We start from the raw sequence: 27,062 nt of genomic DNA on the forward strand, positions 1-27,062 counted from the left end.
GGGGAGGCGGGCGAGCCCGGGTCCCCTTGCATGCTGACGGGCGCGCGCGGCGCCGCGTCTTCCCGCCCTTTCCTCCTTTCCTCAGGGCGCTCCTTGGGTGGGCAGAGGGAGCGGGGCCGTGCCGCTGCCGGGGCGCCGAGCTGCTCCTCCTTCCCTCGGCGGAATCGGGAAGGGCGGATCTGAGCTGGCGGAGGGGAGCTCTGCCGCCTCCCGAAGTCGGTGCCGGGAGTGGCGGAGGTGCTCGGCCGCAGCCATGTAGCCCCGAGCAGGCGGCGGCTCTCGGCGGTCACCCGGTGCGAGAGCCATGTCCCTATCCCGCGTGGAGAACCCCTGCTTCCTGCTGTTCCTGCTCGTCTTCCAAGCCGTGTTCATCCTGATACTGTACCGAGGTGGAGCCTCGAGCGTGTTCCGAGGGTTTTTGGAGTCGCAGCGCGTTTTGGATTACTCCAAAAGCCACGACGTGTATACGAACCTCAGCCTGCTGGTCCCGGCTGGCGGCGGGGCGGCGCTGCCCTACTGCTCGGCGCACTCGCCCATCGCCGGTACGTACCGACCTCTGGCTCGTCCCAACTCCGGCTGTTGCTCTTCTGGGCTCCTGTTAGGCTTTCAGTGTTTAAAATGTGGTGTCTACGAGAGTGCATCTCCGCACCTCGCTATTCTCGGTGATTGTGTCGGCCTGGGATTGTTATGTGTCTTTAACGATGTTCCCCACGCACTTAGGAGTTAGGTCGCAGGCTGTACCTCATTTACGGAGGGTCACGGCCACTTCTTGAAGCGGCGTTAATTCGGCTGTTGTGCTGCTAAAACTCCTAAGCGAAGTAAATGCCAAGTTAGAACCATAGAGCAAGTTTGGCAGCTGTGATGCACAGGTGTTAGTGAATCCCTTCCACTCAGGTAGCCCAGACTGGAAAAGTTCTGTAAGTATGCACGTGTAGTTGTTGTGGCTGTTCCACTGCTGAACGTATAGCACAGTAAATTACTCTGGTCTGTTTTTCAGTTTACAGCACAAGTTTCTGTACGCCTAGTTTTTCACATTAGTAGTCTTGATATGCACTCCTTAGTCATGCTGCTCTTCTAGGAAAGTGGTTCTGTGCAAATGGAACATGGAGAGAGCAGCCTGACCTTAACTCACAGGTAGAAGTGTTGAAGACAGTGGCTTTGCTTCCTCTTGTGCTGAGCTGCTTGCTTAGCTTACTGAGCTGTGCGCAACCTCCAGCTGTGAGAGCTTTTTGAGGTTGTAATGCAGCTTGTTGTGTGGAGTTTTCTTCCTACCTCTTGCTGAAGTTAAAATGAAATACAGTATGTGTGGTAATGTTTGGTATAAGCTTCAGCACTTCTCCTGGAAACAGCTTTATTAAGTGTTACTAAAATAGCACAGTTTCTTTGTACAAGTGTCAGTTATAATGGCCTTAGTATAGCCTCTTGTTCATCATTAACCAGAGCCCATTAATTGTTTTGGGAAGCTATGATTCTGTGGCTCGACTGCACTTGTTTTGCTGGGAAATGCAGTAGAAATTGACTTGTAGCTTGTAGCCACTACTGACAAGTATCTGCTGTCCTGAACAAATGAGTAAGCTTTGCTCTTAAATTTTAAAAAGTAGATGTAATTCTTGCAGCTTGCCTGCCAACAATCAGATAAGCAAGAGCAGTGATGATGTACATGGAGGAGACAGATGCAGAGTGAAACTGCATAAAAGTAATGGATAGTGTCAGAGCTAGAAAATCTACATTAAGATCTTTTCTGCTCCCCATTCCTGGCAGCACTAAGAAGAGAGGGGTTGGCCTGCATGTCATACTCCAGCAATAACATGAAAACGGTGTAGTTAGAGGCAGAAGCAAGCAGTATGGCTGAGTAGGTAAAAGAAAAATAGTGAAGCAAAGAGGCTGTGGGAGTTCTGCTGTACTAAAAAGTTAGAATGGAGAATATGAAGCATTGTTGCTGTGAAATGATGTTTTAGATCACTGATACAGATTGAGCTTAGGAGAAAAAAAGATATTTTGTTCTAGTTTCTACTCAGTGATGTTTCCTCTTAAATGTAAGAAATAAGGTATTCATTCTGGTATTCTTATATGCCAGCCTCTTGAGTGGTTTTGTTTTGTTTTTTTGTGGTTTTCTTTTTTGCTGGTAAAGATGCATGCTGCTCTGCGAGGTGCTTGCCCTTAATTTCTCTACGTCCATCACATATAGAACACGTATAAATACTCTTTTTTTTCCAACCTTAACATCCTATAAAACTATGAAACTTTGTAAATGTCTTGATTGGTTGTTATCATCTCTTATGGAGCCGATCTCTCTTGGAAGCACTACATCAGAGAGAATGATGCCTCTTAATACTAATTTCATAAACCCATTAAATAAGGTTTGAAATCAATTCTGTAGACTCCAGTCTCCTGTTCAGAGCTGGTAATAATTCACTGTGTCCACTCCAAAACACGTAAAAGGAACTGGAAGCATGCCAAGCAGCATAAATGGTTTCTGGATTGGGGCTGTCATGGAGTGCAGTGCTTTCTTCACTTATGTGTACAGTAGATCATTTAACTAATTCTGTGAATGTAGTCTCAGATTGAAGCTTCATCTGCCTTTTACTCAACTACCTGAAACCACTTCCAGGGCAGCTGCATAAGAACTAACTGCATAAATCTGCCTGCCTTGGAAGAACTGGCCTTGCATTTTTAACCCTCAGTGATGTTTGTTGACCCTCTTGTGGCCCCGAACTTGAGAAGCAACGTGTGCAATATGACTGCAGTAATGTGCTTTGTGCTGCTGTACTTTTGCTGAGGTATCAATCTATGCTGCTCTTCCTGTTTGTTTAGCTTGTGTGAGTTTCACTTTTTCCTATTGAACTCCGTTATTAGAGCTGTTTATTCTGAACTAAGAAAGTCTTTAGAAGTAATGCAGTTCCTCAAGCTAGAATAGATTTGTTTAAAATTAATAGATCCCTTGATATTTGGATGTTGACTGGAACATGTCACAGGCAGGGAGTGTGCTGTCACAGGCAGCTGCTAGCAATATGGACAGGGAATTGTGGGGTTTAATTCTGTGCACTGAAGTTTCCTATTAATTAAACGCTCTTCAGGGATAGAAGGAGCTCAGGAGCCAGACTGTGGAGGGAACTAATTGGTCATGTCAAGGTGTTGATTATCATAGAACCATCATGGAATCGCCAAGGTTGGAAAAGACCTCCAAGATCATCTAGTCTGACTACCATTGCCCCGTGAACCCACATCCCTCAGTACAACATCCAAACATTTCTTGAACACGTCCAGGTTTGCTGACTCCTCCACCTCTCTGGGCAGCCTGTGCCAGCACCTTACCACTCTTTCTTCAGAAATTTTCCCTAATATCCAACCAGAAACTCACCTGGTACAACTTGAGGTCATTCCCACTCATCCTGTTGCTGGTTATGCTAAGAGGCCAGCCCCTACTTCACCATAACCTCCTCTTAGGGAGTTTTAGAGTGCAGTGAGGTCTCCCCTGAACTTCCTTTTCTCCAGACTAAACAATCCCAGCTCCCTCAGCTGCTCCATGTAAGACTTGTGCTGCAGACCCCTCATAGCTTCATTGCCATTTTCTGGACACGCTCCAGGGCCTCAATGTTCAGATCCCTCTGTAGGGCTTTCCCATCTCCATACAGATCAACACTTTCTCCCAACTTGGTGTTATCTGCAAACTTACTGAGGGTTTGATACCATCTGCTGATACTGCTTCAAGAAAACGCAACTTCTGATGGAGTAGAAGTTCTCTATCTGACCCTCTCATTGTCAGATCCCTAAGTTATTTGACATTAAACTCCCAGGATATATTTCAGATCACTCAAGAAGCACAAATTTTCATTTTAAATTATGCTTTTCTAGGAGAAAAAAGGGAAAAAAGAGCACAGTCATTGTTAATTCTCTTTCTCTCTGAACTACTGCCCATTTGAAAGGCAGTGAAATAGCAGGAAAGTGTTTAAAAGAAATTAGAGTTAAAAGACTTTAATACACGTAATGTATCAGGCTTAGAGCTTTCCCTGAAGGGGACAGCCCCTCTTTCTTATTCCTGGATGCAGACCACCACGCAGCCCCCATTCCTGGGCCATATGTTGGTAGGTGCATAGCTCCACAGGAGGCCTCCTTGGCTGATGCTTTGGAAGATCAACCTCTTGTCTTGCACAGATTTTCCACTGTGTCACACAGTTGAACTGTCTTCCCAATCCACCTAACTGTGGCTGCACAGCATTTTGTACCTTGTCTGAATGGGGATCCTGTGCTTTCTAACATGGCCGAGATGGTTGAGCTTTTTTTTTTTTTTCTTCCTTCCCTTTTTCTCTTTGTTCTGTCCTTTCCCAAAGACCTTTTATTTTTTCCTGTCTGGGCCAGCTTGCAGCTTCTCTGCCCACATCTGGGATTTAATCGGATTACAGTGCATTAGCTGTTTGTTAGCTGGATGGGAAGGAGAGCATAGAGCTGGAACTGAGTTTATAGCCAAGGGGTGTAGGGCAGACAGAGGTCTAGGGATGCATCACAGGCTTTAACGACTCTTTTCTGTGCTTCCTTAGCATGTAAAAATGAGTTTCAGGGCCAAATTGTTTGAGGTGAGGAGCCAGGCAGCTCAGGAGAATTTGGTGCCTTGAAAAGCCTCAGTACTGTCAGTATTACCCTCATGTATTGGATGTCTGGGTATGGAAGGAGAGAACACAAGCCCGTGTTATTTCTGTCCCTTATGTCCAAATTCAGATCTGATTTTTGGAATTTAAGGATTACCGCTGCGGAACCTTAACTCCAATAGAAAGAGCTGGCATTGTATTAGGGAAAACAAAAATGCCTTTGTGAGAGAACAGAAAAGAATTAACTCCATTTCTTACGTCATCTTGGGAGCTGTGATCTGTACATGAAATCCATTCTGCAGATAGTGTTTCTTCAGCAAGCTCCAGATGTCATCACATTGGTGGTTAATGATGCTGTAGTTAGAGGACCTTAAAAGAACGGCTAATCAGGAGAGTTCATAAATCTGAACAGCAGTGTAAAATACAAGCTTAAAAAAAATGTTGGCCTGCTGCTCTTAAAGATGGAGCAGGAAACAGTCTGCATAAAAGTAGGTAATAACATCGTAAAATCCTTACAGTGGATTTGTGGGCCTGCTGCACAGTTCTGTGCAGATCTTCTCTTCTGTTTCAGATATGCAACTACAACAGCAGTGTACTCCAGTTTCCAATCTAATGTATTTAGGGTGACATCATTAAAATCAAATCTCTCCTGTGTTTTAGGTACCGAAGGAAGGGTTTATAAGTGATGCTTCAGAGTCAGCAATCACAAAATCTTGTTGGCAAAATTGTCTTGGTTTTTGTTTTTTCTTTTTTTTTTTTTTTTTTTTTTTTAAAGTCGAACTACAAAGTGGGATTCACTGGGGCTGGTCTTCTAGTTCTTTTTTAGTTGTGCAGGGGATGGGGTCAGTGGCTGTTTTGACAGACCTTGGAGGAATGCTGTTGTTTACGTTCCTAGAAGAAGAAGCTGTTACTGCCTTTACGTTTGCCCCTCAGAAATGAGATGTATACAGTTTCTGTGTGCTAGCCAAGTGTTTCCCAGCATGGACAGCTTGAATCTTATTCCAAAGCTAATCCTTGAACCTTCCTCATGCTCTTCTGAAACAAGCAAGGAGGGATGTCACTTCCTTTGTGTCAGTTAAACAGGATGTAGGTGAACACAGACCCTGTTTATTTGTGTGCTTTGTTAAGTTTGTACCAGAGATTTTGAATGTGAGATAGGCTGGAAGAAGTACCTTCTGGACTCACCTCCTTTAATATGTATTAGACCTGGGGCAAACCAAGCCTAAACACTTATTCTCTTTCTCCCAGGCTTCATTATCAGAAATTTAATGAGAGGATAATTTATTTCAGTGCTTTACAGGGAGTGTGACTTAGAAGATACTGAAAGCTCACTTCAGAACAGCCACAGGATTAGCTATGAGCTTGGAAGAGGAAAAAAAAAAATCTCATTTATGACAGCAAAAATAAATAAAGTAGCTCCCAGGCTTCTGGTACAAAAATATTTTGTCCTTGGGTAATGTGACCTGCAGATAATTGGACCTTCTTGAAACCATAATATGAGGTGATCACATTGTTGGATTTTAATTGTAGTTTAGGTGAAGGTTTCTTCCTAGCTTGTGTGAAGAAGATATTTTAATATATTTTTATTAAAATTATTGTATTTTATTGTTCTGTATTTATGCTTTATTTTCTTAGAGAAAAGTAACTGGAAAGCCACTATGATACACTGATAAGTGTGCAAATGTCACTCTTTTGCTAGTTCTGGTCCTCCTTTCACAACCCACAAACTCACACACAGGAGGGGTGTCAACTCTTTGAAAGGGTAGATGATGGCAGTGTGAGGGGAAATGGTTTTAAGTTGAAGGAGGGAAGATTTAGGTTGGATGCCAGGGGGAAGTTCTTTACAGAGAGAGTGGTGAGGTGCTGGAAAGAGAGGCTGTGGATGCCCCGTCCCCTGGAGGTGTTCAAGGCCAGGTTGGATGGGGGCCCCGGGCAGCCTGGTCTGGTATTAAATGGGGAGGTTGGTGGCCTTGCATGTGGTGGGGGGTTGGAGACTTGTGATCCTTGAGGTCCCTTCCAACCCTGGCCATTCTGTGATTCTGTGAACCCAGAAGAGATAGTAAAATAATCAGTCTTTGCACTTTCAGATTGTCACAATGCAGGACTTGTGTTAAAATCGTGATTGATACTTTGCACTGCTTTTTTTCTTTTCAAGATTTTCCCATCTGAAGAAGATAGCTTTATTTTAATTAGGTAAAAACTGCTGTACCCACTGGGTATGTTTTGTGTTTAAAATTGATCTATGTAGTAGAGCTGCTGTCATATGTAGCTGCTTTTGCTGCCCCATGCCTATTCTTGCCAATACAAAATACTGAGCTCCTTCCTCAGCTCTGCTATCTGTTGCTCCTAGAACTTTAATAGCAAAATGCTACCTGCATAGCACTGTGTATAGAATTAAATGGTACAGCAAATACAGCCCTGGTGGCACGTGATTAAACTTTGAACTTCTTTTCGGATAAAGTTAACGCTTTCTAAAGCATTTATGTTTCCCAAATCATTTGTGTTCATCTGGGCTTTAATCTGTTTCCCCCCAACCTGCTGAGTGTTCTTATGGACATCTTTGTCCTTGAATCCAATCTGAAAGAGCCTTACAGACGTTTTCCATGTGGGTTGCCAAAAAAAAAAAAAAGTGTCACATAGATATGTTTTCCTCTGTACTTCTACAGTGGATATACTTATTGAAGGATGCACGGAAGACAGGTTTGTGTGCTGTGGAGCCAGTACCAAGAAAAAGGAAAGTACACAGGCCTGCAGTGCATTGTTGGCTGTAATGTTTCTATGATGCCTCTCTGGCAAGTGCCTGCTGGCCTGGTGCTGGGCCTGGCAGTGCTGTACAGAGCTGTGATGGGGTGACTGGCAGGTAGCAGTGGAATTTGTCACAGGGGCACATCTGTGTGGTGTTATTACCTGTTCTGGGTTAGGGGAGATCTGGTGTCTCCTGTAGTAACCGTGTGGAGCTGCTCTAGTGTTCTTAAATGCAAGTTGAGAAACATTCCTAATGTTGCTTATCAATTTTTTTTTCTCTGCCTCTCCTTACAGTTGGTCTGTTAACCATCACTTTTGACGTGCTCCCCAGTGAAAGAATGATCATCCAAAAAAATCCTTTTGTTCAGTCTGGAGGCCAGTACAGACCACCTCACTGCTTGGCCCGCTACAAGTCGGCCATCCTTGTAGCATACAGTAACCAGGAGAAATACCTTCACCATCTTCTCTACTACATTCATCCCTTCTTGCAGCGCCAGCAGCTCAGCTATAGGATCTACTTGATTCAGCAGGTAAATCTAAATTGAATATACCTGGTGGAGTTTGCCACATGAAGGTTAGGTTCTGAACAAGATATGTGGATCTTCTAATGGAAGTACCGTTTGATGCCTGGGTCGAGCTGTGAAGTTACATGCCATCATACCTCCGTGGCTGCCACTGATTGAAATATCTTACCACTTGTCAAGATCATTGTCCTGCTATTGATTTGTTGTGTTGGGCTGGGTTTTTTTTTTCCTCCCAAGAGGGATAAAGCTGTCATTAAGTGGTAACTTGTATTTTCAGCTCTTCAGGAGTTGAATGTGAGTTGTCTGTCAGTGGCTTGTCAGTACAGCTGCTGACTAAAACTGTTGAGACTAAATGTTAAGATGAAGTTGGATATTTTTAGACTATATCAAGTGAAAACATCTGCCTTGGCCTTGCTGTTTGCCACAGGCCATGCAGGTTAAACAGCCATTAGTAACTGATGATGGAGTGATGTTGCAAAAGATAATGAAGAGAGGGAAAGTGGGGGTTCATTGATTAAATAGCTGATTGAGAAGGAGGAAGCTTCTTGTTTGTGACAGATCTTTTTTTCTCCTTTCTAAGCTTTAGTAAGCAGTAATCAGGACAGAAGTGTTGATGTGCTTAAATATGTCAACCCGAAGGCTTAATGTTCTGGTGTCTTAAAAATCTGCCTTCTTCATATGCCAGCAATAAACAGCACCTGATATATCACTGATTTACAGTTGCAAACAATATTTTGAAGAGAGCAGATAATCTAGGGGATGAAATTCACAGGCAGTAGTAATTCACTCCAGTGTCATTCACGTATGTAAGCTTTTTGCTCTACCATCCGTTGTAATTGAGTTCTCCTGTTTGTTTTTTTTGATGGGGAAACGTAAATCTTATTTTCCAGGTGGGGAATGGCACGTTTAACCGAGCAAAGTTACTTAATGTTGGTGTCCGGGAAGCCTTGAAGGATGAAGACTGGGACTGCCTCCTTCTGCATGATGTGGACTTGGTACCTGAGAATGATTATAATCTCTACGTCTGTGATGAATACTATCCCAAACATATGGCTAGTGCCATGGATAAATTTCAGTACAAGTAAGTGCTTCCATTTGCTTTGGGACTTATGTATCCTACTCTTTTCTTTCTAGACGGATAGTATGAATGTGGATAGGGAAAGATCCAACCTCCAAGAAGTGGGAGTTTTCATTTTTTGTTCTAGCACTAGAGGCTTCTCCAGTAAGAGGAGTTGCTGACCTAGACATGCAATCTCAAACGATTCCATGCACGTGTTTCCCTGCTCCATTATTAGCTCAGCTTGGAAATAACTGGCAGATTTGTTTTTGTGTCCACAATAAGGAGTATGGAATGGCAGATACTGTATGTGGAAGATTCTGGGAGGTGGTTGAGTCACCATCCATGGATGTGTTTAAAAACCATTTGGACGTGGTGCACAGGGACATGATTTAGCAGAGGGTTGTTAGAGTTAGGGTAGTATGGTTAGGCTGTGGTTGGACTTGGTGGTCTTGAAGCTTTTTGCCAACCTGAGCAATTCTATGATTCTATACGCAGTACAATGTTGGTGTTTGGATCTAATTGGAGATGTTAATTTTCAAGCAACCTTCACTTAGACCTTCTGAGATGGGACACAGGAATTGCATGATTCTGCTGTTTTGGGTTTCGGTAAATAATATCTCCTAATTCTGGGCTTAAAACTTTCTTTGGGAGTACATCTAAACTTACCACTTTGCATCCATCTGCCTCTGCAGAAAAACTGTAAGGAATGAGATTAACATCTGTGACCTGGCTGCCCTTGCTTGTTTCTGAAGGACTGTTATTAGCCCTCACAATGATGTTTTTTGTTTTTTCTCCCCTGCTATTTTAGCCTTCCGTATAAGTCCTTTTTTGGAGGTGTATCTGCTTTGACTCCAGAGCACTACATGAAGATGAACGGGTTTCCAAACACTTACTGGGGTGATGGTGGTGAAACTGATGACATCGCTGCAAGGTACTGATTCACAGCTTCCTAGTGAAACACAGAGCATTACTGCAAGAGAGGAACTAAGAGACTCCGTTTCTTAATGTGCTTGCAGTAGCACTGTAATCTAGATGTTGTTGGCAGTGGGCATGATTGCTGTCAGAAAATGCTCAGAATCTATGACTAATCATTGTGTGCTGGGAGAACAAAGCTTTCTTCAGATACTGGGGGACAATGTGGAACTTTGCATCCTTGTGCCTGCACTTGCACTGGAGCGCTTCCAAGGGGTTATAACCAGCAGTAGTTGACATGCTGTGACTCCACTGACATTAATAGCCCCAAAGAAGAGAATCTGTAAACTTGATAAACAAGAAAATCAAGAAGTATTTATTAATTCCCAAACAGTTCTGAATTTACATTAGGCACATGGGTTGCTCCAAATGCTACCTAGTCACTAATACTCAGAGTTCAGTTACTAATGGCTGTTTAACCTGCATGGTCTGTTCCTTCGTTCCAACTTCTGCCCTCCGTGCTGAGTGATGGAGAAGTCTGTGAACTATTGTGAGTGACAGCACAAGCTGACTGAATATTTTTTTTTTTCTTGTATGTTGGTTGCTATGGCAGCAGCATGCTATAGAAGTGAACAAAATGAGTTGTTTCAGGTACTTAGCCTAATGCAGATTCTTCAAGTACAAAATCACAGCTGTGTCTTTATTCACCTTTGCAGTTGCACTGTGTACCATCCTGCACCGAGCCAAGCTAATAGGGTAGTTAAAAAAGCTAAACTGACAATAAAGGCCTTATGCTTTTTTGGTCTTGCACAGCATTACGGTTATGGTGAAATGTTCTGATTTAAAAGCTGCTAGAGTTCTCAACAGCAGCATTCTTCTGGGAATTGAAATCAAGTTAACATAGAAATCCTTCTCTGCCTTTCAGAGCAAGCTAGCTAAAATAGTACATAGCTTGCTCTGAAAGTAATGCCTCCTATTTATTTCCCTGGAAACTACAACAGTTACAAAGAGCACAGTAATGCTATTTGATAGGGCAAATTCTCAGCTATAAAACACTGTTTTTCAACATAGTCACCACAACTAGGAATGCATTTTTTGTTGTTTTTTTTTTTTTTTTTTTGCCAGTGAAGAACAAGAGCCTGTGTGCTGCACATTGGAGGTGATGCACTGTTTCATGTTTGTTGTGATAGTGCTGTTAGTAGGAAAATGTTGCCCAGGTAGTCAATTTTTCATTGTCCAAAATAGGGAAGTCAAAAGTTGCCAAATCTGGACTGTGTGGTGGGTGTGATAGGACAGTCCAGGCAAGACTGGCATTGTCCACAATGGTCTTTGATGTTCTGATGTAGCGGTCAGAGCTGATGGTTTCTCTGAGTTCCAGGAAATCTGAAAAGATCACCCCTTTCCTATCCCAAAAGAACCTGTACGACTGTGTCTTACATTTCTTTGATGGCAAATTCACCCATCACCATGCTGGGTTGCTGTTTGGACTCTGGCATGTAGTGATGACACCACATCGTGTCACTGGTAATGATGTGATGACAGGAAACTGTCACCTGCAGCCTTGGATTGGTGCAACATGTCCTATCAAGCATGTGCATGGTGTTCTTTCTGTTCCTTTGTGAGTAAGACCCACCTGGTGCAAATCTTGTGAAATTCCAATGCAACAAGGTGCCTTGTGTAAAACTGAAATATGTATTAGTATGTCATTACTGTCACTGAAACGTTGAAATCATTTTCTATTTGTAGATAAATATTTTCAGTTCTGTAGCTTCTTCCAGCTTTAGAGCATTCCCACTTCAGTGCAGCTTGCTGTTGCACCAGGTCACAACAGAAGGCAATTAAATGCTGCAGACATGCCAGTTAGATAACCTAAATTGAGCACAATTTCATTCTTCTACAAAGAAAATTCCTGTGAATATGAAGGGTCCTGTGTGATAAACAAAGACTTGCTGGGTCTAACAGTATTACTGTCAAGTTCTGTTGGTAAGCTAACATAGATGCCATCATTCAGTAATTAATTGCTTAAGGTAAGTTATACAAAGTCCAATTGTTAGCTGGCAATGACATCTTTATACCTAAGTACACATTTTGTTCTTCATTTTAAAGGATCCAGTTAGCAGGCATGAGAATTGTGCGGAACCCACCACACCTTGGACGCTACAAAGTAATGGATTACAACCGAGAGACAGAAGAGCCTTGGAGAAGGTAATTGTACCAGAGAGAGCAGCTCAGAGACTGCTCCTTGTGGCAGGCTGTTACCTCATCATCCTTAAGAAAGGTGGGAAGTAAACCTCATGCCACTGCTTATTTTTCTGTTTCAATGCTGCTATTTAAAGAAAGCTCCCAGTTAGCTTCACTTGAGCAGTGCTGCTCTTATCTCTGCGTTGGAAGTGTAGGCGCACTTCTAGTTTCCTACTTCTTACCTAGTAAGAAGTTAAGAATATTTGCTAGCCACGCAGCTTGCAAGTATCAAACTTCAGCATCAAATTATTCGGGGAAAATGCCATCTCAGTCTGTCTTGTAAACCAGCAGGTTTCTGTTTGAAGAGGCTCTTTGTGCAGATTTACAGTGTGTCATTAAAATAGTGGAAAGCGGTATTGTAGCTTGAGGAGGTGACTAATGTGCAGGACAGACCTTAGCAAAGGCACACTTCTGTATAAAAGCAATGGAAGAGATTGTTGGGGCAAGTGTGAGGGCTTTCATAGTGACAGCACAGATTTCCCTCCCTCCTCTTAACCTGAGGTTTCCATAACAACTCTGTCTTAAACCTACTTATTGCTGTCTGTGTTCAGTGCTCTTGCAAGCCTCTCTGTTGTGCTCCGAAGTCTCTCTGCTTGCTACCAGGTTCTTTTTTTTTTTTTTTCTTGTTTTTTTTTTTTCAGAATCCAATCACCACCCCCTTTCTGATCAGGATCCAGACCATGCTGTCCTCCTTGTTTGTAATACTCTGCACAAAGTTCAACCCAACCCTGTTAAGCATTCTCTCCTTCTCATTTGTAATTATAGGGAGAGGATTTTCTTGAGGCTTTGCTGACAGCTTTCACATGCTAAGCCTTTGCCCTCCAGAATACCTTTTCTTCTGTTACCTCTATTCAAAGCATCAGTTGTTATCATCACTTTTGTTCTTTTCTCTAATGGCAACTGTTCTCCTTTCTTCAGGCCTGCTTCCCACCACAACACTGGAAAAACTTGGAAGGATGATGGGATGAATTCTTTAGAGTTCAAGCTCCTTTCCAGAACAAAGCATCCTCTTTATACCAACATTACTGTGGACATTGGATATGTCCCTCCCTTTTCTTAAGATAATGAAAACTGAAGTGGAGTTTGAATTCACTGTGACAGCACAGTTATGGGTATTCAGCCTCTACCTCCAGCTGTGGTGCAGAGTCTGCAGCACCTGAGACTAATCCTGTTGTCTTTCACACATTGAACTTTTCTTCGGATTATGGGAGACTTTGAAGAAAAGGCTTCAGGAATGAGGCATGATAGCTACAAACAGGATCTGGCTTATTACAAAAGTCCTTTGAAAGCACTGCAAAACTACTGAACCAAATCTACCTGTCATCCCTCAGGCTGGAGAGAGGCTGTCTCCTTGACAGTAAGTTGACCCAAGTTTTCTGGAACCTTTGTTACATAATGGGATGGCTCTGTTCTGCTGCTTACTGAACTGGTAAGTGGGATTCAGGCCATTCTGTCAGTCCTCTGAAATGCTGTATTTTGAGAGAGAACTTGCTTGGTGTTGAAACTCATTACAGTTCTGTGAATATTCTTTGTGAATTTGAAAGTTGAGATGTTTGTTTGGATTAAGATTTTTACTAGAGTATTTAATAAGATTTTAATAAAGGAGAAAGTTGCCCTGAAGTTAGATGAAACTATAGCTTAAATTCCTGCTTGTCTGGCCAGATTATGAATGTGTGAGTTCTTACTGCAGCCGTGAGTAATTCACATCTAAGGAGGCCTCAGACTGTCAGCTATACTCAGCAGATGGAAATTAATCTACCATTTCAGCCATTGCTCAAATGTTAATTACCTCTCAAGGTTGATCTGCATTCAATTAAAACACTTTTGAGAAATGAAATACTAGAGGAAAAAATAAGTCAAATATGTCGACAGTAGAGCTGTGACCCTGGCAAGAGTGCATGTGTACTTACCTGACAGTGAGGCTGATGGTCTGCCCTACATCTTGCCCTTTTTGTCATCTCTCTCTATGGCAGTCAATCAGTAGCACTGCCTACAAGCCCCAACTATTTTGCAAGTGTAAGGTAGGATTTTTTACCTTGCTACCTGTATAAACTAGAGTCAAATTCCTGTTCTCTGTTCACTGAAAAGCTGCATCTCTCACTCTAATACCCAAGAATCTATTAAAGGCTTCATTTTTCTCAACAGTTAAAGTGATACATGTCAACCAGAGACAGAGAAATTCTATAATATAGGTTGGTTTTTTTTTTTGTTGTTGTTGTGTAATTCTTAATACAGTTTCCTAAAAGAAAATCCCCCAGCTTTGCAGCTGCCTGCAAGGGCTGTGTATCCAACAGGCATGGATAAAGGACAGATCAGGTGCAATAAGGAATTTTTCTAATCAGAGTTTTAGCAGAAATCCCTGAGCATACTGGAACAGCTATCCATACCACTCCTATAAAAACAAGAATCAGAAACAGCAACAGCTTCGTTGGGTACACAGATACGCATGCTGCTAACAGTATGGCCTAAGCCATGAAAGAACAAAGAGGGGCTGAAGTTTTTCTCCATCTCACACAGCCTGTGCACTTCCTTCTAGCTCTCTCCTGAATAATGTATAACCTGCAGGCTAATGCAGAATTGAGACTTCCATTTTGCTGTGTGACACTTAAGTACTCCTACTACATGGTGAGCTGAGCTTACGAAAGACAGATGCCTTCTGAATTAAGCAGATTATATTTTATTGAAAGATCTTTAACATTTCTCCCCTATTTTCATCATGGCTGTTTCCACCCCTAAAGCAGTTTTTCTTCAGGTTGGAATAAATGAGCTTTTCTCAACAAGTTTATAGATGGTAGAAAACTCTTGTGCTTTTAAGGGGAAAAGACTGGCCTCCTCCTTTTAAAGTCTTGGTAGTGTCACCTTCCTACTTCAAACTGGAAGTTTAGGAATAGCTTTAAGAAATATTTTTTTCAGGAGACTTAAGACCTTCTACTGGACCAGCCCAAACACAGAAGCTTACAAACATCTCAGCAGAAAGTGCATAGAAGAACACCAGGACCTGCCTGTGGGTCAGTTCAACCTTCTCCAGTCCTCAGAAAATGAGCTTCTCTGCTGATCAATTAGATGCCATGCAGAAAAACATTCTTCTGTGCTGCTGAGGTGCTCCTTTGAGCAGAGTGCTGCAAGTCATCTGCTGCACCACCAACCACAAACAGTATCCGTTGCCATTTCCTAAAACCTGTGTGGTGCTCACCCCTTTGAGGTCTTTGTCTGCACGCTGAAATCTACCGTGATGTTGATGTATAAAGGGTTATGTTCCACTGACAGCAGTCTATAGGAACAGGAATTCAACCCATCTGTTTTCCACGTTTTATATACCTGGTGCAGAAGCTTCATCCTGAGGACAGAGTAGAGGAGAAAGTTGTTACAGCAGCACAAAACCAAACTCCGTAAGAGAGGAGTTCTAAGCTCTCTCCCATGTCCAATAATCTTAGAGATAGAGCTATAGCCATTTTGCATCTTCTGGGAATATAAATTCATGCTTTTCTTATCCTCAGCATGGACAGAGGGAAACAGTCTTTCAGCACAGCATAGGGAAGAGGGGTTTAAGCCAATTAATCTCTGAAATGGTATTCTAAAAATCATAGGGCCACCTGCTGCCTGGCTCCTACAACAACAATGTAAGATGGAAGGAACACTGCTCTTACCTCTGTCTGTTCTCCTCATTGCCAAGGTCACGGTTGTGGGAGATCATAGTGTACCTGGCTACATCAGCAGCTGGCCTCATCACTCGCATCTTCTGCATCTCAACCCTGCAAGAAACAGCTGTGCCATATGCAAGATACCACCTATAAGTCAGCTCTTAAGAAATGACGTTCTGAGACTTCAACTCTGTTAGGTGCCATGGAAGCAAGTTTATAGAACTGTAGGCAACTCATCATCATCGTCTTCCACACTCTCTTTTGCTGCAGAAAGAGAGCTCACAGAGTTGGGTTTTTGTACAGCAGGTCCAGGAGGGTGACAGATATCCTTGTCTTTTGAAGAGAAACACGTAGAGTTTGCTTTAAATACATTTTACAACAGAGTCCATTTAAATTAGACCAGACAATACTAGTTTTACTTCCATACGTTAACCTAGGTAGTCTGTACAAACACTGCATGTTTTGCAACAAGTCTCTTTCAACTAATGTAATGAAGCCCCTACCCTAGTTCTCCACTAAGAAGAGGAAAGGAGCTTGTTTTCCTGTGGTCTGCAGGCAGCTCTGCAATTTTGAACTTTTTTTTTCTTCATGTGAATAACCTCTTTATGAAAAAAGGGCCAGAAATGTTAACTTGCATGCATGGATTTTAGTGTCTAGCATCAGGCACTTGATTGGAACTTTTGGCCTTAAACATCATCTGTGGAGCCCAACAATTTTGCTCTGTTAGCAGCAGAAAGGGAATTAAGGAATAGCCCAGGTCTTTGCCAGTCGTACCAGCAGCTGAGAGAGCAGCAGCAGGAAACCAAGACTGAAGAAGCAGGCCCTATAGCTTTCCAATAACTGTAGCAGTAAATTATCAAAAACAACAGATGATATGAAAATCTTTCTAATGCTCACTGTAGGGAGGAGCTAGGAAGAAAGCACAGCATTAGCACAAAAACTAATCAGTGGAAAGTAGCAGCACCGCAGCCCTCAGTTCTTGAAAATACTGCAGGGGCTGCTGCCATCTGCTGCTTTTGCAGAGGTAGGCTGCAGTGATCTCTGTACTACGAGACCTGCTGAGAAAGGAAGCTTCCTATTCAGTACCACTACAAATACTGCAACTACCACAGTCCAAGATCTACTCAGGAAGAAAGACATGAGCTAAGGCCAACTGCACACTGTGTCATAGAATTTGGTTTCCATACCAAAGACCACAACATCCAGGAAGCTGTCAGGTGCCAGCACAAGAGAACATCGCTTTTGATTACAAGCACTTGCAAACACCTCCAAGTTCCACCCATCTACTGCACAGCTTGTTCTATAATGTGCACGCAGCAAACATTTGAAAGAATACCAGTAGCATGTTTGTTTGCTCATTAAGAAGCTGGGGAGTAAGATGGTTACTAACCATCCCCTGCCACTAAAAAAGCCAGCCTCTGAGTTGCCACAGAGAAGTAGGTGTCTCTAGATAGAGACTAGGGGGTGGGAAGGGAGTAGTTACAGAGACAGGACAGAAACCCACATCACTGAGTAACGCTCTTAGATTTCTTGAGACACAGCTGACTGTTCTGCTTGAGTAACAAAAACTTGCACTGGAAGTTCCTAACTTTAACACACTTGATTTAATCAGTATAATTATTTAACATCACCAGGAGCATGACTTGTACACCTCCAAAATGTTTTGCATATTTAAACAACTGAAAAGGGTAAACATGTAAGGATGAGAGAGTATATCCAAGTTACAAACTGACAGTTTGTAAGAGCAAAAGGTACGTGGATATATGCACAGTCTTCCTAAAATGCAAACTGTCTTAACTACAGCCAATACCACCCACAAACTAAGCTCTGCTCAGATAAAGTTAGGGTAGTCAATGAGTGAATTTAAAAAATAAAGCCAAAACCCAAGAACTCCCACACTCTTGCAAAAGGAGTAGATCTTGGTACATTTGTATCTCAAGCAAACACTATTCCAGACTTGGAATCTTATTTTGGTTACAGCCAATTTCCAAAGTGGAATAGAAATGCTCTGGAGCTGAAACAAAAATCAATGAACAAAAACCTACCAGCAATTCTCTCAGGTTGTGGATTTGCCTAATGTTTTTGAAGAGGAAGACGTATACAGAACTACTCCAAATCTCCATACAGCAATACTGTTTCAGAGTTCAAGAATTCTGTAGCATTTCACCTTTGAAGGCTAGGTTGAAGTCTCTCAGCTTTTATTTATTTTTTTAACCCAGCTCCTCCCCTTCTCACACCCATTTCCATGTAGCCTTCTTTTTACCTGATTCGAAGGTCGTCATCTTCTCCACCCCAACCCCAATAGTTGTTAGAGAATCCATTCACCTTGGAAAACTGGTCTCTTGTTAGAGCTGTTACACCTCCAAAATATCCCTGGTAACGTAACCTAGAAGTACACAGGAAGAGAAAATGAAGAATTTAAAGGTTGAGTTACACCAACAATGAAAATACCACATAAAAACTCTTGATCTAGACCTGTCTTTTGCAGAGTTCACGATGCACAAGTCTACGATGTAGCTCCTGTTTTCTCACACTTCTCACAAAAAGATAATGATTTGCTTTAGGCCAGAAGAGCTCTCCAACTGAAAGAATGAAGCTTTCCTAATTAAATAGTTTCCTTATACACCTCCCCTTGCTAATCAAAAAGGCTCTGCTCCTCAAGGACCCCGATATGTAGGAAAGGAACAAAGCAGAGCACTGTAGCAGATGGAACAAGAGCTGCTCCTTCGAGGTAACGACAGCAAGCCACTGACTACCTTAGAGCTGAATCTCACAACCTTTAAATGAAAACAGAGCACATGCTACGAGAATTCAGCTCAAGGCAAGAGCAGTTCCAAGGTGAGGTACAGTGCAAGTTGCTTTACAACCTAAATGTCACAGAGCTCAACTGTCCTTGTCCAGGAAACTGTATCTACTTTAAAAAGGTAATTACATACCATGTTTATCTTACACCATTTTAATAATTACTTTTTTTATGACACCCTCCACTTTCTTGGCCCTAAAGATAAGCATTACGAGACAACTTCTGCTAAATTGCCACTGCCAGCCTCAGAGGAATTGTGCAAGTGGCTGCAGATTGCACTTTGATTCCCAAACGTACATAAATCTAAACAGATGAACCAACTGTGGCAGCACTGGCAGAGGAGCAGTGCTTAGCACTATTTCTGGTTTACCATGAATCTGTTAAAAACAAAACAAAAAAAAAAGACACTTTTTTCTCGGAGGCTGGCTGACTCCTACTCCCATCACTGAAGCAGCTTCCTACAGGGTAAGTTGCTGAGAACCTCGTCCACTTGGGTTTTGAGCATCTCCAGGAACAGAGATACCACAACCACTCTGGGTGGCTGGTTCCAGCATCTGATCACCTTCTAAAGTAAAAATGCTTTGTCTTCCATTTAAATTTCCTGTATTTCAGTTTGCATCCATCATCTCCTGCCTTTTGCTAAGAAGAGTCTGGCTCCACCTACCACCGAATGTTTAAATACACTGGCAGGATCTCTCTTGAGCTGCCACAGCACCAACTCTGTCTCTCTACCTGTCAGATGCTCCAGTTCCTTAATTTTCTTCATGGCCCTTCTCTGGTCTCACTCTTGTAGTCCAATCTTTCTTATACCAGGGAGCACAGGGCTAGTTAGAACACTGCAGTATCTTCTCACCAGCGTTGAATAGAGGGCAACGACTGCCGCCTCAGTCTGCAGAGGATACCCCCTCCTTAACAGCCCACAGTGCTATCTGCTGTCATTGCCACAAGGGCACAGTGCTGGCTGATGTTCCACTCTGCAGAAATGGACCTAAGAGGAGGTATTGGTGGGCACAAAGCTGCTTTCCAGTCTCCAGCATGTGCTTCCTCCTTGGGTGCAGGACTTCACACTCCCCTTTGCTGAACTTCTTGAGATTCCTGCGGTGTACCGACTACCCCTCCAAGCTTTGTATCTTCTTTGAACTTGCTGAGGGTGCTTTTTGCCCCACTGTCCAGGCCAACGATGAAGACATTAAGCAGTATCATTCCCCATATTGGCCTCAGGGTACATACACCACTAGTGACTGACATCCAACTGGAAAGCGAGTATTATTTTGTAGAGAGAGAATGTACAAGTTCTCCTTTCTCACGCATTTAGTTCACCAGAGGTGAAGCAGACCTTTACTTCAAAGCGCTTGCAATCAGCTTCTGTAAAACCCACATCTAATTAATATTTAGACTGACATAACACAAGAGGTTGAATCTTGAAAGAAGCCCATTAAATGAATGAAACCACTCTAGTCATTAAATTCACCACAATCAGGAGCCTTTTTTCCTCTAAGGTGAACTGAACTTGACTTTTTGTTTTTAATTATTTACATCACAGTAACATTTAAGAGGTCAATTTAAAACCAGAACAATGCTGTATTAGATGCTGTACAGGCAGCTAATTAAATGACAGCCCTATTGCTCAGTAGATTCTCATGCTTGTGCAGATCTCAGTATCAGAAGTTACCTCTCCAACAACAAAAGGTAAGCACCAATTTTTATTAGCACAATCCTAAGATCATACTGTCAAGCCACAAGAACCAAGAGAATGCGATTTCTAGCTTAGACATAAGGTCTGTGGTTGTGGTATGTTGCTTTCCTCTCACAACACCCCCGGAAACCAGAATGACCATTCTTACAGGTGATCACAGGGCCAACTTCAAAGATATCTGCGTGAAGATCTTCTGTTAGAAAGTGCTCCAGAGAGGTGGAGCATTACCATCAGAAACATGGTGTCACATGGAAGGAAGCACTCAAGTACACAGCTTGACAAGAAGAGGGACATTATCAGAAACCTGGCACTTTCAGATCGTTCTTCTTTTCATGGTTTCTTACCTGTATCCAGTACTGTTCCGGCCAACTACAAGGTGCTTTGGTTGTCTGTCACACATGTAAATATTGAAATCGTTCTCTGGCACCAGATCCACATCATGGAAAATGAAACAGTCCCAGTTCGCTTCTTTTAGAGCCTCTAAGTATCCCACATTCAGCAGTTTTGCTCGATTAAATGTGGTGCTGCCAGCCTGAGGAGACGAACAGAAAAAAAACTCTGGAAATGTGTTAACTAGAACTGTTCCCAGGCTTTTCTTCTAATCACAGAGTTGACAAGCACATTTGTGTTCCACAGTCTTTGGGTCAATAACTGTACAAAGAACAACTCTATAACATTAGGTACAGCACCAGAGCCAATGACGCAAGGCGTTTCTTAAGCCTCTACATGGGTAGGGACAGGAAAGTCTACAGCCACCAGAAGTATGCGTGTTGCACAATGCAATCCCACTACTATTGCTGCTCCTGCCCTGTTACTTCATCAAACTACGTAACAGGTACCTGTAAACAATCCATGCGACTGTGTAAGACTTTTGGAAGCTTAAAAAAAATTATTCCTATAGTTATTGGTTTATAGATGTCAGAGCACTCAACACAGGTGCTTCATGCTTGCCCCCTTAGTTTAGATAATAGCAGTGCTTAAGTTCTAACAAGTTCTGTATTTCCTTAAGCTACACAGTAGGTGGCAGAGTGGGAAATAAAATGCAGGTCTCTTCCTTTTTTTTTTTTTTTTTTGTTAAACTCCAGCCTATAACCTAATTATTAGGCCACACAGGGATTCCTCCTAGCACAGAGCTTCACTTCACTTTTACTAATCTTCAGCAAAGCAGTGCATCTTCACTTTTCAAAAATATCATTTTCCACCTTTTAGATACATGCATTCATATGTTTACCTGGCAGTTTTGTAAGCTTACCATGACCCCACTGATTCTGAAACAACAGGGCTGCTTATATGGCTACATATTTTTTTCTGGACTGTACAGACTAATCTGTCTGTAGAACACTTCATGCACCTGAGGACTCGGTGTTAAATTGCCTCTGAAACGGTGGTGAGGCATTGGAACAGGCTGCTCAGAGAAGTGATGGATTATCCCTGGAGATAATCAACAAACACGTAGATGTGGCACTGTGGGACACAGTTTAGCAGGCATGGTGGGGATGGGCTGATGGTTGGACTAGGTGACCTTAGAGGTCGTCTCCAACCTTAATGATTCTGCGACTCTCAGTTGGCACTCAGAATCAAAAGGCCCAGCTATACACTCCTAGAAAGCAAGAGGTCAGTCATTCTCTATCATTGGCAACTTGATGCATTCTTAGAAAACTGAAAAACTAACTTTTGAGAGACAGGGTTCCTTTGCTAGAAGCCATCTGGACAGAAGGAGGTTCCACTGAAAATAGAAGCTGGCCTCCCCAAGCTGAGGGAAGGTTAGTTGCAGGGAAAAGCAGTTGCATATAAAGTGTGTTTTAACATTCTAGTAACACTTTGTTGCAGAAGTAATTTGCTCACCATTACCAACAGCCATTTTCTCCTTGCACAAAGGTAAATTATGAGCTTTATGGCTCACCATAGCATCCACTTTGGGAAATACAGCCCGTGCTGAGAAATTGAGAGGGGGGGGGATCATCAGTTGCCTCCATTCTGAGTCAAGGAAAAAAAAAAAAATGTACTTTCAAAGATGCAACTAATCCAAAAATCTATGATGTCAAAGTCCTGAGTAGTTTCAAGTGCAGAAGAGTAAAAAAAGAAATCTATCAGAACATTTTCTCCTGATAATGGAATCATAGATTACTGAGCAAGCAACAGAACAATTCAGGTGACTGGTATAGTACATACAGAGAACTTCACTTGTGCATCAAATCCAGACTAGTTCAGCAGCAACATCTACCACTGGTTGGCTGTGTCTCAGTCACCAGCACAGTCAGCCACCACAGCCCCCTCCTGCATCAAGGTAGTCAAACAACAGTGAGACAGCCTTCTAGGAGAGGCCATTTCAGTGCTGACCATATGCTAAACATAGCAAAGTCTACTCTCGTCTGCTACGTTCTCCTACTTAGTTTCAAGAGAAGAATTCTGATTAAGTGATAAACTTACTTTGGAAAAGACATCACTCACACTATAGAGATTACAAACTCACATTATTTTCAGTACCATGCTCCTTCACATATGGACGTTTGTACAGCGAAATATGATTTCTGAAATGTTAAAGTAACATTTGGAGATAAATATAAAAGGACCATTACTTAATCTTTCTCCAAAGCAAGCTCTGTTTATTTTCGTAGTTAAATCCTGGTTTTATCTGTTTCTTTTCCACAAGATGTGTAAAGCAACTACAGACATCACAAACAGAGGGTAAAAAAGATTTGCCATAGGAATGTTTTGGCTAGACTCACCTTCCAGCATTGGGGCGTGCCTACCCACAGTGAAAGACAAGCAAGAGATAACACTCATCCAAGTAAAACTCTGATAGAGTAAATCTAGACTCAACATTGTGCTCCCATCAGACAAAACCTTCAGGCTTTTCTATTACTTTCTGCTAACATGATAACAGTCTGCCTTCACCTCATGTATGCTGCTTGCCTGGTGGTGGGTTCAAGGGGAGCAAGGCTCTGGCATGAAGCTGGAGGATCATGAGGCCTCCTGAGCTGTTGGCCAATAGGATGTGTGTAGAAGGACATCTGTAGGACCGTATGATAAGTGACACTTGCCACCAAGCAATGAATGACCCAGGAGGACACTTGAGGCATTACTGCATGCCTGCTCCAGGACAGGCACAGCATCCTCATCCAGCTTAACGTCTCCCCACCCAGCCTTGCTAATTGCTGAAGTGTTCAGGAGTTGAACTTGATGATCCTTATAGGTCCCTTCCAACTCAGGATATGCTATGATCCTACAGTTTCAATAAATGAAGAAAGTATGCCCATTCTCCTAATTGTTTTCCATACTGCTTGTGAACTGCAGCCACTCTTGGTACAACTGCAGTATGCACTAATGCAGAAAAAAACCTCACTTTTCCACTCTACAGGCAGCTACATGACAACTCTAAGTAATGAAGGAATAGAATAGTACATTCCTACTGAAAGTAGATCCTGCCACACCATCGAGCAAAAACGTAAGCTTTCACCTAGAATGGACTTGAGTCCATCCTCTTTAAGTAGAGAAGAAGGGAAGCTATATTAGTTTATCCCTCCCCCCTCTTTTGTTTCCTGCTGCCTGCAAAATCTGTTTAGAATCAAAGTAGATATAAAACACAATTAAAAAGAAATCAAGAAGATGACAACACATTACAAAAGAGAAACCTGTATTGCTTTTAGCTAATGTGATGAGAACATAAGCACGTAAACAAAAGTCAACTTGGCACAGGTCTGTAAGCTCAGATTTTAGCCACCGACTCTGCAGAGCTTAAAAGAATACTAAATAGGAAATTATTAAGTCTTTCAGGAACTGAACACTCTGCCATGACTGTTTCTTCCCACAAGCAAAGCACATGTAAGTAGTAACTGGTGTGTTTAGTTTGAAACAGAAGTACAACTGCACAACATGTGCTGCTTGCTAAGCATGACAACCAGTAAGCAGATGGGAGAGAAGAGCTAGATATGAACAGCTCCAGGTTTAAAGACAGAAAGCACGTCAGCCTAGCTGCATGCATGACAGTTGCAAGATGCTTACCTTGAAATACTAACTCTGAAAACAGTAAGCTTAGACTTAGAGAAATGAACATTAGCTAGACATTGCTTCTTAATATTTCCCTGCTTTTTTAACAGCAGCTGAGATTCTGTAGTGCTACAAGCAATGGCTGCAAGCTGCCACTGTGTCCGTCAACCAGCAGACGCATGCCAAGCAGCCTCAGGAGTGGTGCTAGATGGTGGAGGTGGCAGCACACAGCTCTAAGCATCACTGAGTAGAGACACCCTTCCCACCTGGTGGATAACGTAGATGCCATAATCCAGCTGCTGCCTCTGCAGGAATGGGTGCAGGTGCTCCAGGAGGTAGACCAGATGCCTCTCACGCTTGCGGTGCGGGATGAGGATGGCCACACGCTGCAATGCTGAACACTCTGCAGGGTGATATCGGCCCTCGGCCACCTGAGGGTTCTCCTTTTGTACTTCTTCTAGTGTGAGAGATGGACTGAAGGTCAGTTTGCTGGTACCTCCTGTAGGAAAAGTACAATAAGCTTTCCTAATTTGTTTCTGGTTGTGGCTATAGACCACTCTCTATAAACAGCATAAGAAACCCAGATTTAAGTCACAGTTTCCCTGGCTGTTCAAGAGAAAGACAGTACAAGAAAACCATTATGTGGGCAGCAGAACGAGACTGTACTGAGTGTTTAGTTAAACTGATGACAGTAGTGATTAAAAAACATGCATAAATACCAAGACAGATTTCATCCTGCTGCAGGAGAATTGGCCAAAAACAGCCACCAGGACAAAGCAGAGGAGAAGAGCAAAGTGGAAAGAGACACAGGACTGCTTGTGAGAAGTCATCTCTGCTTAAAGCATGAACAAAAGTATCACGGGCTTACTATTACAAATATATAAGAAAACGTGCAAAGGCTCTCTGTAAGCAAATTAAATTATCATCGCTTCTCTTGTAAGGAGCCCCTCCAGACTCAGCAAAGCAGCGAAGGAAGTAGGTAAGCTCCACGCCAGTTCTGCAGGTGTAAGCAGTGAAGAGAACTGTCCGCACACTTTTAATTAGCTGCTCAGCAGCCCAGATAATACCTAATACGCAGATATTAGATTGTTGCAATATTTTTTAAGCATCATCCATGGTCTTTGTACTCTCTCAGCATCACTCCAGAGAATATCAAATCTAACTTGCAAGCAGGAACATCCTCCCCTTCATCTTATCATTAGAGCAATAGGATGGAGAGGTTTGCTCCGAACACATGCCAGGTGATGACAGAGATAAATACTATCATTGCACAAAAGGGCTGGAATGCTGTGAGTTATCAGCATTAACATGGCTCACACTGCTGGGTTTCCAATCCCTTCAGCCTAGAAGTGCCTATTTGGTCAAGCTTTCTCATGCTAAAAGCTATATTCTGACATTCTTCCACAGCAAAGAGCAAAGCCCTGTACATCTCCACACTTCATAATCTCAGCTGCATGATATATCCTTGCTGGCTGTGTCCCCTCCCAAGGTCTCACCCACCCTTGGCCTGCTGGCTTTTGTAGGAAAAGGGATGCAAGACAGCAAGCCATCAAAGAATCAAAGAATGGCCCAGATTGGAAGGGGCCTCAAAGATCATGAATCTCCAACCCCCTGCCACAGGCAGGGCCACCAACGTCCCCATTTAATACTAGACCAGGTTGCCTTGGCACTGCTCAACAGTAGCCAGAACTGTTTTCAGTACCATTCTAGCTGCAAATGCAATGCTCAGCACCATAGCAGCTGGCAGCCCAGCCAGACACAGCACAGTCACTCAATGCCACGAGCCACCCACCCAAAAGCACTCACTGTAACCGGTATGGTTGTATTTTTTCCAGAGAAAAGCATGTTGTTAAACAGCTGCTTACTGGCTGTTTTAGCTGTCAAACAGCTAATAGGAAAACAAGCAGACAATACCAAAGAGGATGTAACTTTTTAGAAGGGAGAGGAAATCCACATCACTTACGCAGATATGGAGACAGAGCTGGACAGGGACCCTGAGGTGGCTTTGTTGCAGGAACTTCTTCAGTTAACTTCATCTTTTCTTCCTTCTGACTGTCCTCTTCCTCCTCCAGGCTGATGATTTTTCCAAAATGCTTCCCCACACTCTTAAGTTTAGGAATAGTCTGTCCAGAATCCACAAAGCAACTGAACACAGCCCATAGCACCATCAAACACAAAGTGACAAGCAGGAGCACTCTGAACTTATTGAAGAAGGGAAATACATACAAGCTTAAGGCCATTGCTCCCCGATCAGCAAAATGCTTCCTCCCCCAAATCCCACAGTGGGTCCCCCCCACTGTTCACTCGGTAGGGAAGAAGCCAAAGGTCCTAGGAAGATTATAGTAAAGAAGGGAAACTGGAAGTAGGGAGGGCAGCTGCACTTCTTGTGGTTCTGCGATTCATGGAATTGCAGTGCTGATTGTTCTTTGAGTATCAGAAAACATCACTTAACCTGAACCAAAGAGAAGAAAAAAGGAAGAGGAGTGTTAATTTCTACGCCCTCCATTGCTGTACCTTTGAACTTCATGAAAAGAGCTTATGTCAAGATAGGGAATGATATCAGAAATACAAGCCAAATATGACACCACCAAAATATGGAAGGAACAGCTACTATGTACAAAGTGATTAAAAACTGAGCTTTGGTCCAAGCTCAGCCACAACCAGCTGCATGACTTCAGATAAATCACTCTTCTGCACTGTTCCCCGCTCCCACTCTGTCTGGTTTTTATTGTTGGTGGGTGTTTGTAAGATCAGAAAGTGCTACAGCTACCCCATGTTATGTCTGTGTGCAGTTCTTGGCAATACACAGGCTTTATTCTATTTTTACCAAAACTAACAGCAGCTGCAAGGCAGGGGATGCTGCT

General features: G+C 42.8%; 2 protein-coding genes across 2 annotated transcripts; one reads left to right on the plus strand and one right to left on the minus strand.

Annotated features, from left to right (window-relative positions):
* Window positions 1-304: 304 nt before the first annotated feature.
* Window positions 305-13,128, plus strand: B4GALT3 (beta-1,4-galactosyltransferase 3; the record flags this gene model as incomplete). The annotated part of the gene is made up of 6 exons (XM_079544757.1): window positions 305-542; window positions 7,626-7,861; window positions 8,746-8,936; window positions 9,724-9,846; window positions 11,934-12,032; window positions 12,987-13,128. The coding sequence occupies 6 exons, from the start codon at window positions 305-307 to the stop codon at window positions 13,126-13,128; spliced, it is 1,029 nt and encodes a 342-aa protein (XP_079400883.1).
* A 2,129-nt stretch (window positions 13,129-15,257) lies between these two features.
* On the minus strand, window positions 15,258-26,438 carry B4GALT4 (beta-1,4-galactosyltransferase 4; the record flags this gene model as incomplete). Its single annotated transcript, XM_079547617.1, has 6 exons — window positions 15,258-15,405; window positions 15,716-15,820; window positions 17,973-18,095; window positions 20,553-20,740; window positions 24,465-24,697; window positions 26,162-26,438. 6 exons carry the CDS (start codon window positions 26,436-26,438, stop codon window positions 15,258-15,260), a joined length of 1,074 nt encoding a protein of 357 aa, XP_079403743.1.
* Between the last annotated feature and the right edge of the window lie 624 nt (window positions 26,439-27,062).

This window comes from Tetrao urogallus, assembly GCF_951394365.1.
Source record: "Tetrao urogallus genome assembly, chromosome: 1".
NCBI classification, from domain to species: Eukaryota; Metazoa; Chordata; class Aves; order Galliformes; family Phasianidae; genus Tetrao; species Tetrao urogallus.